Raw genomic sequence first — 17,165 nt, forward strand, 5'->3', positions numbered from 1 at the left:
GTCCATCATTTAGGGGAGTCAGTGTTGGAACTCAAGCATGAGCAGAAGCAGGAACTATGGAGGAACTGATAACTGGCTTGCTGCTCAAGGCTTGCTCATCTTTCTTTCTTATAAAACCCAGGCCCACTGGAGTATCCCTGGCCATAGTGGGCTGGGCCTGACACATCAATCATTACTTGTGAAAATGTTCCAGAGACATGCCCATATGATAATCTGTTGGAGGGTGACACAGACTAAAACTAGGGCTGGGCCTCGGGAGGGCTCTGAGGTATAGCTTTGGTTATGGATAACAGCTGGCTACAGGGGATAGGTGATGGGTCTCACCTAGAGTGTTCACCTGAACTGTCCCAAGAATCCAGTACTGGGACTCTGATGACACCTCACTGGTTCAGTGTCCTTGAGGGCATCCCTGGATGCCTGCTACAGGGAGCCCTACCAATTTTACTGTAGCTACTGGGGAGAGAGCAGTGTAAGCCTGGGCCAGCTGTAACCTAGCAGTTCAGCTGGATTCACAGTTTATAAGGCACTAGGCAGAGAAGCCAGAGCACAACCAGACATGGAAGGTTGCCCCAGAATCAGTCCATGACAGAGTTTATCTAGGGTAGGACGGGGTATGGGGCCCTCCTTCAGGGGCCATGGCAAAATAAAGGACCAGGAAAGCTCCTGCCCATTCCCCAAACATCTACTCTTCCTATTTTCTTGTGACTTCTTAACCCATGCCGAAGACCACCTTAGCTTCAGGTGACAGGAGCGAAAGCATAGGCTGCAGACTTCTGGTCGACTAGTGGACGAGTTTGACTACAACTTGTATTGTTTCAAAAGCTTCAACTTGTAAGACAGTTGGTTTCATGGCAGTTTGTGATGAGTGTTCAGCACTGGCAACTGCCATACAAAGACAAGGATGCAAAAGGCACATCTTGCACAGACCAGACAGATAGTAGTCCGCTTCTGCAGTTTACTGCACTCTGTAGCTCACTCAACCCCCTATAAAAGCCACTTGTTTTCTCTGTTTCCAGTCACACTTGCTGCCTAACACAAAGGACAATGCATACAAAGGCTCTGGACATGCTCCAGGGAATTCCTGAGTAAGCTCACATTTGAAATTGTTGAGGCAAAAGAAAAAAATCAGAAAAAAGTAGTGTTTTCTGAAATGCAACCCAGTAAGTGGACATTCAGAAAATGTGGAAACAATGGTCTTTTGGTCACACAGGCTCAGCAACGAAGTGTTCACTCTGGGGTCTAAAAGTCTGGCTGTCTTAGCTGGGGTTACTGTTGAGATGGAAAGTGTTCCTCTAGGGCTTAGAAGTCTACTGTCTTAGTTGGGGTTACTAGTGTTGTGATGGAAAGTGTTCACTCTAGGTTGTAGAAGTCTGTCTGTCTTAGTTGGGGTTACTAGTGTTATGATGCAAAGTGTTCACTCTAGGGCCTAGAAGTCTGACTGTCTTAGTTAGGGTTCCTAGTGTTGTGACAAAAGCACCCTGTGGAGGGAAGCATTTATTTTGCTCACAGTTCATCATCAAAAGCAGTGAGAGCAGGAACTCCCACAGGGCAGGAAGCTGGAGGCAGGAGCTGATGCAGAAGCCAGGGAGGGGTGCTGCTTATCAGCTTGCTCTCCATGGCTTGCTCAGCCTGCTTTCTTATAGAACTCAGGACCACCAGCTCAGGGATGGCACCTCACACAATGGGCTTGGCTCTCCCCTTTTGATCACAAATTAAGAAAATGCCTCACAGCTGGATCATATGAGGGCATCTTGTCAACTGAGGTTCCCTCCTTTCAGATAACTCTAGCTTGTGTCAAGTTGACATAGAACTAGCCAGCACATTGACCCTAGTAACCAAAAAGCCAACCCCTATCTCCTAAAGGTTTTACATTCCTCCCAATTAGTGCTTCCAACTGGGGACAAGTATTCAAATTGTGGACATACTTCAGATTCAAACCACAAGATTATCTGCATGATATTTGAACAAAGTTGAGTGAAAAAGAGGTGGTCGTTGCCTAATTGGAAGTTGAAATAGTGTTTAAGTATTTGGGGAAGATAGATACTAACTCAGTCATTTAAATTTGCATCAATACATTTTATTTTCTCTTAATACCTTTCTTCCAGAATTTACACTAATCAGCACCTCCTCTTTTGTACTCTTAGAGAAAAATCAAAGCAGTGGTCCTTGACACCAGTCTGAAGTGGTGGGTGGCTCCTCCAGGAAATCAAGTCCTCAAAAAGGCTGGGGAAGGCGGGGTCTTAGGCACACTACTCCATTGAGGGAGTGGAGTCCCAGCTGTTGCAGCGCTGGCACATAGCAACTCAACTTGAAGTCCCTCTTGTAAACAGCTCCTGTCATAATTCAAATGGCAACAGGCCTTGTGACTGCAAAGGTCCAGGCTCTGTAGGCATCACGGCTGTTCCCTGTGGGACACTACAATCATATGTGCAGACTCTTGGGTTGTGACTTGTCATCTCTGATCCCACCCAACATGCCAGGCAAAGGACAGAAGAGCTGCTTGCCCTCATGAGAAAGATGTTTTCTGACCCAGCCCTCTATACACTGTTGACTAACTGGTGCCCACCTGGGTGGGACTGTCTGGGAGGCTGCACAGTGCCAGTACAATGAGTGCCAGGTCCCCTTGGTTCATGTTTAGAAAGATCCAAAGGGGGAATACAACATTTCTATGTGTGTAACTTTTTTAAAAAATCAAGAGTCATAAAATAATCAGTGCAAGATGCCTATATGCCCTCCCCAGAATCCCTGGTTCTAGGCCCAGGTACAGCCATCTTGTCCCTGTCTTCATTGTCAGTTTCACTGCCTTCTTGCTTTGGTTGTCTCCACATGAGGGACCATCTCTTCCACTCATGTTTAGTTTTCTGATCAACTTCAAAAACTGCAGATAACCCCTTCGGACGGTTGGCCAAACTTGTATCATTTCTCTTCTAAGCTACCTACGCTATTTCCATTGAGCTCTTGTCCTTCTGGAATCTATGATGTCCTCATGAACAAGATAAAAGGGGGAGCTGAACTATAAATTTTTAAGCATGCACTTTACAAACTCAAGTGCATGCAGTAGTAGATTAGTAAGAATTAGGTATCAGTAAGTGGGAGATAACTTGAGGCCTCATGCCCCTAGGGACTAAGAGCCTCAATGGCTACCATAACCTGTCACCTACTCATCTGGAAAAATGAAAAATCTCCCATGGCTTATGGAGCTTTCTCAACCTCTCTGGTGCTGGCAGCTCCCACAAGCTCAGAATGCAGAGCACTGTGAAGCTAATGCCACAGCATAATAATGGGGGAACTTACACAGAAGAGACAAACCAAAGGAATTTGGTCCTAATTAGAATATGAGTAAACTTTGGTCAGTAATAACAAAGAAAATAAAAGACATGAAAGAGAAAAGAATAAGGGGAGTGAAAGCATGGTTTTAGGGTCACTCCTTTTTTTTGTCTTTTGAAGAATACATTCAAATGAGAGATTTCTGTGGTCAGGCACCAACATGCCAATAGTTCAGCTTCATCATGATATCAAGAATGAGCTTCTGGAGGGGGGGAAGCTGTGGCTTGTGACCTATGTGCCCACAAGACCCACAGACACCTGTACCTGCACACACACTTTGTCTTTTCTCCACTAGCCACCTGTTATATGCATAGCATACGAAAGGCCAGCTCCCTCCCAAAACGGGCCTGGAATGCAAAGTAGTCTGTTTAAACTGGGTGAAAAGAATGAGACCCACATCTGCAAAGAAAGCTTTTTGGGGAATGGGAAAAATGAACAAAAAATTGCTTATTCCAGAAGGTCTGGGCCAAATCCCTCTGTGGCCAGCCTTGGGACCACAACCACATTCTTGCTTTGATGTTTTCAAACACATGGATGTGCCAATGTTGAGCAAACCCATGACATATTCCCCAGAATATGAATCATTTTATCTTTCAAATACCAAAGCAATCATAGGAACCTCTCATTAGGGACAGAGAAGACCAGACTTGAGCACGGCTGTCCATCTTCTGTCCCCTGGGCCTTGTTCATCTTGAAGACCAAAGAGGGACATCGAAGGTAGATAGCCCAGGGCCGTGGCTCCTTGACACCTTGCAACCTCAAGTGCAGCCACCACAGTGGCAGGTGTGAGGCAAAAAGCCATAGAGTACAGGAGAAGCTGAGCTAGCTTCTGTAGTGTCCAGTGATGCTTCATGCCTCCGCCCTCTCTTCTCTATCCCTCTCTACCTCCTCTCTAGGCACTATCATGAAACAGATGCTGGCTGGCAGATGGGCCATCGTTTCCACTGTTTCTATGGGGGATTTCTTAAGAAGAGGGAATCTCAGAGTCCTACAGAAGGGGAAGCCAACAAGGGCCCCTACAAAACCTGCCCCGTGTGCCTCAATGGCTAAGCCATGGATTCTTTCTCTCATGTCTTCCCGTATTCTTACCAGCAGGTCAGAAGTCACTCAACCACAAACAGCTGAAGTTTCCCATCCAAGGTGGCAGTGGTGAGCTGCAATACAAAGTAGAGCACCACATTATGACTCCCTGGTTTTCACTGATTGAGTAACCAAAGAAGAAACTGGTCACAAAGTTTACACATTATTTGCCATGTTTCAGATCAAAGAGCAAAACTCATTTAGTAAAATCTGCTGCAATAGTATGATACATCTACTTCATTAGTCCAAGGCACATTCCACCGATGCTTTAGAATCTGAAATGCTTTGACCTTAGGATTCTGAGTTTCAGGGCAGCCTGGGTGACAAGATTTTATTTCCACAAAAAGTCAACAAAAATGGAGGCCACAGGACCCATGGGACATTGTCAAGCAGACCAGCATGTGCCTGCAGGAATCTCGGGACAAGAGCAAAAGAATCGGGGAGAATATTTAAAGAAATAATGTCAAAAAGATTACACAAATTGATAAAGGATATATAAACATCTGTGCTCAACAAGCTCCCAAGATGGACTGAAAGAGATCCTCACTCATTCACGATGTAGTCAATCTCAAAAGCTAAAACCAGGTTGAATCCTAGTCAGCAGAAGAAAAGTGGCTCACCAACCAGGATACCCTCTGTGGTTGATAGACTAAAGCAATTAAAGGAAAAGGTCCCTGATAACTGAGAATCCTGCATCTGGTAAACACTGCAGTCATGGTGGGGATATTGAGACTTCCCAGGTAAGGAAAGGCCAAGGGAGCTCATTATCAGCAGACCTATACTGTAAGAAATGCTGGAGTATTTTTTACTCCACTTACAAGTGGAGTAAAGGACTTTACAGGTGAACTCAAAGCCACATGAGGATAAAGGTCTCAACAGAGGGAAACATATGAGCAACTATTAAATTAATTCTACAGTGATAGAACTCTATAATTTTTGAGACTTTATTTTTGTGTGTATGGGTATTTTTCCTGCATGTATGTCTGTGTACCTTGTGCACTCAGTGCCATGGAGGCCACAAGAAGGTGTCTGATTCCCTGGGACTGGAGTTACAGATGGTTGTGCGCCATTATGTAGGTGCTGGGAATTGAATCCAAGTCCTCTTGAAGGGCAATCAGAATTCTTAAACATGGAGCCATTCCTCCAGGCCTTCAGTAACAATTTTTAGGAGATGAAGACATTACTAAAAAATTATTAGCATCAAAAAATTAATATTGTAACTTGGATTTACAACTCCATGTTTTCATATATAACTTAAGAAGCAAGTGACTTGAAGAAGAGAGCAACAATGCAAAAGGGAGCAGGTGAACAGTGTGTCATCCCCCATTCCTGCCAAAGTCAAGTTTACTCAGAATGGAGCTCCACTTGAAAAGTGGAGTTTGCCGGTTCATTAGTAAAACCTGGAGTGTTTGGTGATCACTCTGGTGACCTGGGACCTGTCAAGAAGCCAATGCTCCTGGACCACAGGGGACTCACACAAGAGCAAGCTGCCATTTTTTTCTGGCCTAAGACTATGACAGGGTCAGGAAGACAGGAACCCTTGGGCTGGGTGTTCCCTTTCCTTGTCTAATTGAATTGTCTGATGTGACAAAGTGCAGTCACCTTCCGGACTTTTCTTCTGCCTCCTGAATCTCTCCTTCTCTGAGACATTGCCCCTTCTCTATTCAGGACTAGGCCACACTGGCAAGCAATCTGCCGCCTGTCCACTGACTTGACTGCATAGAAGAAGGGGCAGATGGCAAGGTCAGTGCCTTCCTCCGTCTGCCTCAGCCCCCAAGTGTCTTCAGTGGACAGAGAACGTGGGAGCCCAGGTGCCTGCTCCACCAGCCCAGAAGCATCTCATCCATTTCTCGGATACTTTCTTTCTTTTAGGCTATTGTAAATCAGATTGTATCCATAATCTCTTTCTCTGTATGCTTGTTGTTGGGGTATGGAAAAGCTATTTATTTGTTCAAGTTTATTCTGTACCCTGCCACATTGCTGAATTTGTTTATTTTTTATAGAAGTTTTGTGGTAGAATTTTTAGGATCGCTAATGAACAGTATCATGTCATCTAAAAATAGGGATAGTTTGACTATCTTTCCCTACTTGTATCCTATGAATTTTTCCTTGCCTTGTTGCCCCAACTAGTACTTAAGTACAACATTAGAAAGAGTGGGAATAGTAAACATCCTTATCTTATTCCAACTTTAGTGGGATCGCTTCAAGCTTTCTTTAGGATGATGATGGCTGCGGGTTTTTCGTATGCAAGTTGGTTGTGGTGTAGGCAAGGGTAGCCAGACAAAGCTAGTGCACTGGGTGTGGGATCTGAGCTAGCTATGACAGGTTGGGGAAAAGGAATGGATGGGGCCAGTCAGGAAGACTCGTGGGACTAGACTCTGGGGAAGGATGTGGGAGATCTGGCTGATTTATATCAGTTCTCCTCATCAGTCTATGAGTAGCTTTCTGGATTGACAATCTTTCAGACTGACATTAATGAACTTTTGCTTTCTTACGTGGTATCAGTGAAATTGTAGCAAGCATGGTTACCCTCTTCAAGTGTCCAGGAGAATCTAAGCAATAACTAGCAATAACAGGAACTCCACATGCTTATTAATGAAAGGCGGAGAGTTGTGGTAAATGTTTGGTGTTTAGGCTTATTTACCTTCTGGTTCGGCTTGGAAAGACAACTTATTTTAAAAATAGAAGGATCAGTTAAGACCTATGGATGATCCTTCAAGAGGTTCCAAACTGTATCCCACAGAATTCAGAAGACAAAAATAAAGGCAATGCTTAGGAAGCAATTTTTAAAGGACAGAAAATGACACAGCTTAGATGCCAAAAGTGAATGAGATTTTCAAAGTGTTGATAGTAAGTTTATAGAAATGTAATATTTACAACAAATCAAACTTCCATTTGTGTGAGATGACAAAATAAAAAAGACATTATCAGATATAATATGTAACTTCAAAATACCAAATGAAACTTCAAAATATCACTGAAGAATGAAATGATCTATTACAGGAGAAGGGAAACATGAGATAGAAAAGCAATGACCCTTCCTAGGGTCTGAAGTCTCTAGAGACGGAGCAGAGATGATGGCCTTCCATTTACTTTGGTTCCTTTTTCTCTTCCTCTTTCTTCTGCATTTTATTAGTTCTTTGAGAATTTTATATAATGTATCTTGATTACATTTATTCTTCTTTCCCAACTCCTTTCAGATACACCCCTACTTCTATGCCCAAACAATTTTAAAAAACAAAAACAAAATCCTCAAGTGCTGCCCACATACTCTTGAACACGTGGCCATCCACTAAAGCACGGTTGACCTTCCAGGAGCTGCAGCCATAAAGGGAGCTGACTCTCCATCTCCCAGTAGCTATCAGTTGCCAATAGCTCCTCAGTTAGAGGTGCTAGATCTCTGACCTCCCAACTTCAGACTTGGGGAAGGGTTGGTTTCCATGTGATGAGCTGATGTGAATATAGGAACCACTTCCTAAACTTCATTAGCACCACTCATTCACTGCTAACCATGCTCTGGAAATATCTTTGAGTCATTGCTCCATGGGCATCTTGGGCAAGCTTCCCTGCTTTCTGAATCCCTGGCTTGGTTCAGCTCTGACTATTGTCCTGTTTCTATGGCAACATTACAGGACTAGAGGAATGCATGGTAGCACTAGTGAGCGTGAGGTTGTAGTGACTGCCCTGCAAGCTGAAAAGAAATGGAACCTCAGGGCCAAATCAACAGGGGACAACATGGACGTGTAGAACTAGAACGTGTGTATAGTCACTGAGGTTGTCCTTTGCTGTGTCTGCATTTTTCATTTAGTGAACATGAAATAAACAAATGGATTCTGAATGTAAGTAGCTATGGCACTCACTGTCAGCCACATAAGTGTCCAGGGAGAGAAAGAGATGAACACAGCCCAACACTTTTGAAGATGACATCATGATATGATGTCAGAAAGTTGGATGTCCTTGAAAGGAATATACACAGTGACCAAGTAGTGCTTACCAGGAATGTAAAGTTGATGGAAAGTTGTATTAATTACTTTTCTATTTGCTGTGATAAAACACCATGACTAAGGTAACTTACAAAAGAAAACATTTGATTAGTGTGCAGTGTTCAGAGGTTAAAGTCCATGATGGGGGGAACAAAGGCATAGTTGAGAACTCATTTCTCAAACTTCAAAGCACAAAGAGAATGGCACCACTCTCTAGAGACCTCAAAGCCTTCCGGTGACACACCTCCTCTAGCAATGCTTCCAAGTCTTTCCCAAACAGTGCCACCAACTAGAGACCAAGAATTCAAACATACACAGGGTTGTTCTCAAACCACCACAAATTAAGAAAAAGAAAATCAAGAAAGAAAAAAGTTTATCTGATACAGTATAAAACTAAGTAAAGCACAGACCGCATAATCATCTCAACAGGACAAAAAACATTACACACAAATTAAACCTTCTCGTGATTATAAAAACACCAAATAGACTAGCAATAAAGTGGTCTTCCCTGCACACTACCAGGCCAGGCATGCAAAACCCACAACTTAGGCAAAGTCCTGGAAATGTCTACTAAAATCAGGAACACAACAAAGACAGCTGCTCTTATAACTGGAAATAAATAAAGAGAAATATAACTCATCTGGAGTGGGGAGACTTGAAACTTACTTTCAAATGATAGAATCATATGTACATAAAGAAAGAATCAGTCAAAAATGATTATACGTAATAAACAAGTCCAGCCAGACCACAACGATCAATATATAAAAATGAACTTCATTTCTATATGATTACACCCCATGATCATTCAAAATTAAATTTGAAGATATTAGGTGGAAACAAGAGTAATAAATGGTATTTGTGGCTGAATCTTATTTTCTCTCCTGTGAATGTGTGTAAGTATAAACACACACACACACACACACACACACACACACACACACACACACACACACACACTCAGAAAGAAATCCAGAGAGCTTCCATAGTGGCCACTGGGGGAAGGCTCAGTGCCTCAGAGTTGTCATGTTTTTTCCTTGTGTTTTTCTGCCTCCTCTCCCCCTCTGTTTCTCTCCTGTCTGTCTTTCAGTCTGTGCACACCTCCCTCCATGTATTGACTGTGTTGTGATGGGGGTTGAACATAGACCCTGTCTGCCTCTGAGCTGTAGCCTTCAGTTTTTGAAATTTGCTAATTGGGGCTGGCTTCAATTCCTGCCTCAGCCACTGAGCAGCTGGAATTACAGACCTAATGGCCACACCTGGCATGTTTACTCTGTTTCCCAAAATAGTATGCATTATTTCTTTTTAAAAGTTGGAAAAATGAAAAAAATCCAACAAGAGATAAGGTCTCTAGAGTTATAAAGCAGTAACCCCACCAGTTTTTCGTAATTGCAGGTTGTATTTCCATAAATTACCACATATTCAGTGATTTCAATTAAAGACAGACTGTTTTATCATAGCCAAACTGTATCAATTAAGTTCCGGCTCTGATTCTTTTCTTCACCTGTTCTTGATCACACTGAGCACAGGGTACCCACACTTGCACAAGTCTATGCAATGAGGTTTTATCTGTGGGACCCTGTTATTTCATCTTCTCCTTTCACATTCTTCTTGTCCTTGAGTAAAGCATACTTGTCATTCTTATAATTCACAAACTTCATTAGCAAAGTTCAATAATAGAACTAGATGTGTAACTGGAATCCTATGTGCTGAGAAGAACAAAAATGCTGCAACTTATTTGAGATAAATTTTCAAGTTGGGTTTATAAATCACTTACAGAGAAATTGAGCAGAACTAAAATTATGGTCCAACTGTCACATTCCTACAGTGTGACCACAGTGTGCTCAGGGCCGGAGGCCACAGCAATGAGTGTTTGCAGACCTGAAAGCTTTGCCAGACCATCAGGGACAAATATCCTCGCCAGCCAGATATTAGATCAACAACCATTAAACATAATCTGAACCATCTTCCATGGCCAAGGCTCAAGAGATGAAATCCAAACAGTCGCCCTGCCTCTGTGTGTCCACGTGCTGCACAAAGTCCTAAAGACCCCTGGGAGAAACCTAAGGGCCATGCAGAGGGCAGCAGCAGAGCCCAGTGACTGACACTGGAGACCTGCCTGGCATTTATCCCTCATAATGTGCAAAACTGTTTGTTCAGGAAGAGTCTCCCCAGGGTCCTCTACTGCTCTGCACCTACACATGTCACACAGTGTGGTTTTAGAAGACCGTGCAGGACCTCGGCTGTGCACAGATCTGACTCACGAATCCCTGGACCACTCATGTTGCATAGTTGGCTCCATTGTGTGCAAAACTGCTAGGGTTTGTTGCTCATCCAGCAGGACTGTTCTAAGATGGAAGAATAGAGTGCTGGGGACTGTTTCTGCTCCCTCCCTTATTCCTCCCTTTTCAAATCCAAGAAAAGAAATGCTCCTGTCACCAAATTTTCCATGTCTAGGAGTATTACATCTCTAAACAATATTACAGGCTTAAGGAGCACATGACCACACACACCCCCACTTACACACACACACACACACACACACACACACACTCACATACACACTCACACACACCCTCACTGTTGAGGTCAGCAGTGTTTCTGAACCCAGAGTCTGCATCAACTTTGATCTCCTGCCTTCCCTACACAGTAGTCACCTTTGCTCATAACACTCGGCAGGCCCATCCTTACTGGGCCTGCTCACATGTTCATGGTTTGCTTCACACTAAGCCCCCTGGAAGCTCAGATCCCAGTGTCTTGTTAGCTCTGATTTTCAACGTAGTTAAATGAGCTGTCTCCATTTCGAACATTAAGTGACTTTCTCTGATGGGGGAAGTCCTTCTGTATATATGTTTGTCTTATTGGTTGATAAACAAAACACTGTTGGCCAATAGGAAAGCAAGATAAGTGGGGCTAGGAGTTGAGGAGGATTCTGGGAAATGTAGTAAAGAGGAGTCACCATGTGATCCTGGCAAGAGAGGACGCATGCCACTGGCATCCTTGATAAGTCTTTACAAAATATATAGATTAGTAGTTATGGTTGATAATTAAGACTGAGCTAGCATATAAGAAATCCTTGTCATAGCCGGGCGTTGGTGGCACACGCCTTTAATCCTAGCACTCAGGAGGCAGAGGCAGGCGGATCTCTGTGAGTTCGAGACCAGCCTGCTCTACAAGAGCTGGTTCCAGGACAGCCTCCAAAGTCACAAAGAAACCCTGTCTCAAAAAAACAAAAAAAGAAAAAAAAAAGAAAGAAAGAAAAAAAGAAATCCTTGTCATTGGCCAGCAGCATTGTACCCAATATTAATCTCTCTGTGTTATTTTGGGGTCCTAATGTGGCGGCAGAACTCAGGCGGCTGTGGAAAGAGTTATCGGTGCAAATGGCACCCATTTGGTTTTACGAACGTCCACATAAAAACTTCACAAAAGCTTAAAAAGCGATTTTAGAAGCAAAAGAACCGAGACAAGCATGACTTCTTGGTAGCAACATTTTCTCGGGTGGTCTCTGGTTTGCTAGATATAAGCAGAGACTCCAGCGGCTCCCTTAAGGGAGGTTTCCTGACTCAGCATAAGGGGGTAGGGGGTGGGGTGGGGGGAAGGCAGGGCTCATTTTAGAGGCCCTGCTAACAACTGAATGGTGTGTTCGAGCAGCTGGCAGTGACAGTGACCACATCTCCAAACCAGTAGCATGCTGCTTGATGGCAGCACAGACCAAGGCAGTGAGCACAACTCTCAGTTGTGGCCGTAAATGTACCCCTGCCATCTTGGAAAGAGGAGAGGCTAAAACATCTGCCGCTTTAATTTTAGCAGTGTTGTTTAGCAGATAAAAGACCGAGTGGCTAGAAAAAGATAAACATATACAGTAAAGACAGATTCAGAGGGGAAAAAGTAAAACCTCTAAAGGTTTACAATGTGTTTAAAAAATATACATAGGCTTGTGAGAGAAAACAAACAGGATAAAGTAATAGAAAGAAAGGAAAAAAGAAAGAAAGAAAGAAAGAAAGAAAGAAAGAAAGAAAGAAAGAAAGAAAGAAAGAAAGATTAGTGGTGGTGCACATCTTTAATCCCAACACTCCAGAAGCAGAGGCAGGATGATTTCCACAGAGAAACCCTGTCTCAGGGAAAAAAAGAAAAAACAAAGGAAATAAAAGAAATAGAATAATAAAAAGCCAGGTAAAGATAGAAAATACTCACAAAGTCTAGATACTATCTATATGTTATGCTATTGTCTTTAAATTGTTTGATTGCCGAGGAAAGAGCTACAGCTGCTAAAATACATTTGATTATCAATGCTGCTGAATTAATCCAACTTACACATTTTAAAATTGCTTTGACTTCTAAATTTAAATATAAGGACAGGTTACTTGGAAAAAGAGTGTCCACAGAAAATGTAAAGCTATGGATTCCTTCCAGACTAATATGGTTTCATGAAGCAAGACTCCCTGAAACAGTGTCCCTGGTGATCCAACATCTAAAACAGCCGAGACGTTACAGTATTGCAGACTATAAAAACAAGGACCTGGCCAGGTTTCTGTGTTTTATCATGCCCCCAACCAACAGGAAGTAGTTTGGAATGAACGATGCCCAAATTCCCAAATATTGTTTATAAATGTTTGTTTTCATTTAAATGGGGTTGGTTATAAATGGTAATGATCACAGTCAATCTCTTTTTAAAGGAAAAAATGGAAATAGGATATAGAAATTAATACTTTACATTGGTATGGATTTTCATTTATTGACACAAATTTAAGGTTAATTTTGTTATATGTAAATTTCTCCTCTTGTTTAGGTATTATGTTTATATAGATCTTTTAAAATGTAATGCATAATTAAATATGGAATATATATATATACATATATATATGTATATATATATAGTCAGCTATAATAGTCAAAACCTACAGTTAGGTTAGTTAGGTTTTCTAGATATACAAAGATGTATTTGAGATGGATAGATATTCTTCAAGCCTTTCAAAGGCCTACAGAATATATGACATTTAAATGGTTTAGGGTTTTTCATGACAGTGAGACACAACTGCTCCTGACAACACCAATTACGTCAGAAAGGAGGATGGACATCAAAGAAACTCAATATGGAGTTTGCCTTCAACATGGCAAGATTAGCCATTTGGGCAAGAAACTTATCTTGCCTGGACTGTTTGATAAACTGGACATGCAGGACCCACAGGAAAGTGACTGCTGAACTTGTAAAACAAGACAGTCCTGAAGGGTTCCTGCTTCATAAAGAAGTCTGCCATACACACTGTGGCCTATAGCCTGAAGATGAATGCCCCAACGTTACAAATGACCTTTGGGTGACTGTCCAGGTAGCAAGATGTCTCTGTCAGATCTAGAGTTTATATATTATCTTTCTGTGGTCTTTGATGGAGTTGAAGACAGATAGTTATGGTTATTGTTTTCTTTAGTTATTATAAGAGATAAGCTACATATAAGACTTTAGACTCACAAAGATAGGATAGATAATAGAATATTTTCTTCAAATCATGCTAAATGTTAATACTAACTATAGTTCTTACTTGATAACTGTTTTGTTATATATTTTACTATGCTAATGTTAAAACCCTTCTTTTTATTTAGACAGAAAAGAGGAGATGATGGGGTAAGTCCTTCTATGTATATGTTTGTCTTATTGGTTAATAAATAAAGCACTGTTGGCCAATAGGAAAGCAAGATAAGTGGGGCTAGGAGTTGAGGATTCTGGGAAATATAGTAAAGAGGAGTCACCATGTGATCCTGGCAAGAGAAGATGCATGCCACTGGCATCCTCGATAAGGTAAGTCTTTATAAAATATATAGATTAGTAGTTATGGTTGATAATTAAGACTGAGCTAGCACATAAGAAATCCTAGTCATTGGCCAGCAGCATTGTAACTAATATAAGACTTTGTGTGTCATTTTGGGGGCCCTAAAGCAGCGACAGAAGCCAGGCAGCTGGCGGAAAGAGATATCATTACATTAGTTGTGAGTTTTGTGTGGATCACTTTAATGGGGTTAAGGTCTGTTCCAGTTTTGTGGGAAGAAACCCTGATTAAGAGGTACCCCTGACCAAGCCCTCTTGGGCCTGGTCACAGGTCCTACACAGTTTGTTGATGCTGTTGAAGGTATCAGGGGTAAGTTTTAAAATTTTACCAAATAACTTCTCTGAATCTATTGAGACAAAACCTTTTTGTTTTATTTGGCTGATGTGATGCATTTTATATATTAATTTTCCTTGTCAAATCAGCCCTGCATTTCTATGAAAACTCAAGTAGCTCATAGAAATACACAGCAATAATCCTTTATATATTGCTGAGCTGATTTACTATAATTGATTGAGGAGTTTTGCATCCATAGTCATAAAAGATATTGGTCATAATTTCCTGTTCTTTGGGTGTCCTCTGGTTGAGGTCAGAGTAACCCCAGTCTCACAGAATGACAGAGCATGCTCCTCCTCCTTGGTAGGCAGGGAAAGTGTAGGGGAACCAGGACTTGACTCCAGAGCTGGGTATTACAACAATCCAAGAATTCACTCTAGCTAAATGGTTTTTGGAGTGAAGATTCTAAATTACTAATACAGTTTATTTAATTATTATAGATCTATTAAATTTCTGTTTATTATTGAGTTGATTTTGGTGAATCTTGAATCTTTCTGGGAATGTGTTCATTTATCTAAGTTATGGCACATAGCTTATAAGTTCATAGAACATATGAACATATGGCACATATGTTCACCTGTAATTTTCTTATTTCTCTAGGATTGGTAGTGATGACCCCTCTTCATTTATAACCTTGATCATCTTAAGTCTTCTATTTTATTGTGAGAACCCTATCTTTCAATTTTCTACTTTGAGAATTTCTTATCTCCTAACATCTGGACATACATATTTGTCAGACAGATAAAATATGAATTATTTATATTATAATGACATTTTAGCCTAAATATTTTTCAATCTCTCTTCTGAACTAATTAAAGTATGATTTTAAAAAAAAAACAGAAAACAATGACTTACTCAGAAGTGAAGTAAGGAAATTTCCACAGGTAAGACAGTGAGCTGACCTACAGGCTGCTGTGACAGGGAAGGAGCAGTGCCAGCTCAGGCCTGCAGGGGCCTCTGTGGCCTCAGCCCTGAGATGAGCAATCTCCAAATACAATGATGTAATATGACTTCTAGTCATTCAAGTGGAAAGTAGTACTGCCTATTTTAGAGCTCACATTCCCTTGTCACAATTTTCTGAAAAACTCAAAGGTCTGTTGCTACACTTTCTTTAGCCTAACAATTAAAAAGCATTGGGTCCATATAAGAATACCAAGAAGTATTCCAAGTCCTTAAGTTCAGCAATGGGGGGAAATTAGGCTCATCTGCCATAAATTCTCCTCCTCCCTTCTTTTCTGATCTCGTATAAATCATAGAAAACCAAAGACAAAATTAAAAAGCAATAAAGAACGCCCAGTAGTTTACCTTATCCAATGAAATGAGGCTGCACTGTTGCCCTGATGAACTTAATAGGGTTCAACCCAACTGCAGCTTGGCTTTAAAGCTCAGGTCAGTGACTAAGTCATGGACTGTTTGCTGGGCTCATGACCACCCACACTTGAGCACTATCCAGCATTCTGTGAAGTGAGTATCCTGCAAAAGGAAAGGACCACAGACGAGGACAAAGGTAACGTTGGAGGGGTCTGGTACACCGCAGTAGGAAATGCAGGTACTGAGCCACTGCACCAGTATTTGTCCCCATCAAGCCCAAGCAAACCCTTCCCAGGTTCTTTAATTTAGAAGAATTAAGACCAGTAACTTACACACACGACTAAGGGATCGATTTACAGCAGTGTGCCCAGAAGCTGCGGCACACTTGTAAGATTTCCGCCCTGGAAAATATTAAGTTCTCCTCTGTGCCAATAAGAAAACCATCCTCAAAGGGAGTAAAACTTGACATTCTGGGATAACTGCTCACATAAAGGGAAACCTTTTGTGGTTGCTAACTATAAAACTTGCTTTCTGAACAACTGTAGCATGACACCAGGGCCAATATCTACCATGAAAACTGCACAACACCACTGCATTTAGAATACCACTTTTCCAGTTGTTTAAGTCCCTGTTGGTCCAGATTTCCACTTCCATTCTAAGGGTTGGAAAGCATCAGTTATTAAATATTTGCAAGAATACATTTTCCAGATTATGTCAATTGTTTCTATGAACCTTACTGCGGCCACAATAAACCTGGCTATTTGTAGATATCTGAGGTCTCCCAGTTAACGTGAGAAACTAATAATGAAATTGGCCTTGTTCTGAACATGAATATGCTAGGACACATGGACCTCATGACCCTCCCATAAAGATCAAGCTCAATCACACAAAAAGTATATATTGTAGTCTTTTTAAGGCAAGCAATATTCCAACACTTGCAGTTGGGCCACGGAGAGTGGTCTCGGTCAAATCAAACACAATCTGAAGTCTCACTGAGGATCCAGGATGTAGCAATACACATCCTTGGCTTCCTTTTATATCTTTGGATAAATCAAGCTGTGTAGATGGCTTAGTTTACATGCTAGATAGCTTGGTCATGGAACATTCCCACTGAACACGCTATATGGACACACAGCAATGACTTCTATAGACTCATGACTTGTAGAGCCTTAAGATACAGATGTATTCACCATGCAGTTCTAGTCCAGACACACAATGCCAATCCTATAATAAGACAAGGATTCTACTCCCAGCAATCTCCAGCTGCTGGGAAGGAAAGGATGAAGGAAAACAACAGATAGCAGGCAGAGGT

At 41.7% G+C, this 17,165-nt stretch overlaps 1 protein-coding gene across 1 annotated transcript in view; it reads right to left on the minus strand.

Annotated features, from left to right (window-relative positions):
• Positions 1-2,055: 2,055 nt before the first annotated feature.
• Positions 2,056-17,165, minus strand: part of Wdr27 (WD repeat domain 27) — a 74,779-nt gene continuing 59,669 nt past the window's right edge. The window contains exons 25-26 of the mRNA XM_035440454.1: positions 4,417-4,481; positions 2,056-2,405 (exon numbers count right to left, since the gene is read on the minus strand). Of these exons, the coding sequence (XP_035296345.1) occupies positions 4,431-4,481 (51 nt within the window). The 3' untranslated portion in view covers positions 2,056-2,405; positions 4,417-4,430. The remainder of the gene's footprint in view (positions 2,406-4,416; positions 4,482-17,165) is intronic.

This window comes from Cricetulus griseus, chromosome 2, assembly GCF_003668045.3.
Source record: "Cricetulus griseus strain 17A/GY chromosome 2, alternate assembly CriGri-PICRH-1.0, whole genome shotgun sequence".
NCBI classification, from domain to species: Eukaryota; Metazoa; Chordata; class Mammalia; order Rodentia; family Cricetidae; genus Cricetulus; species Cricetulus griseus.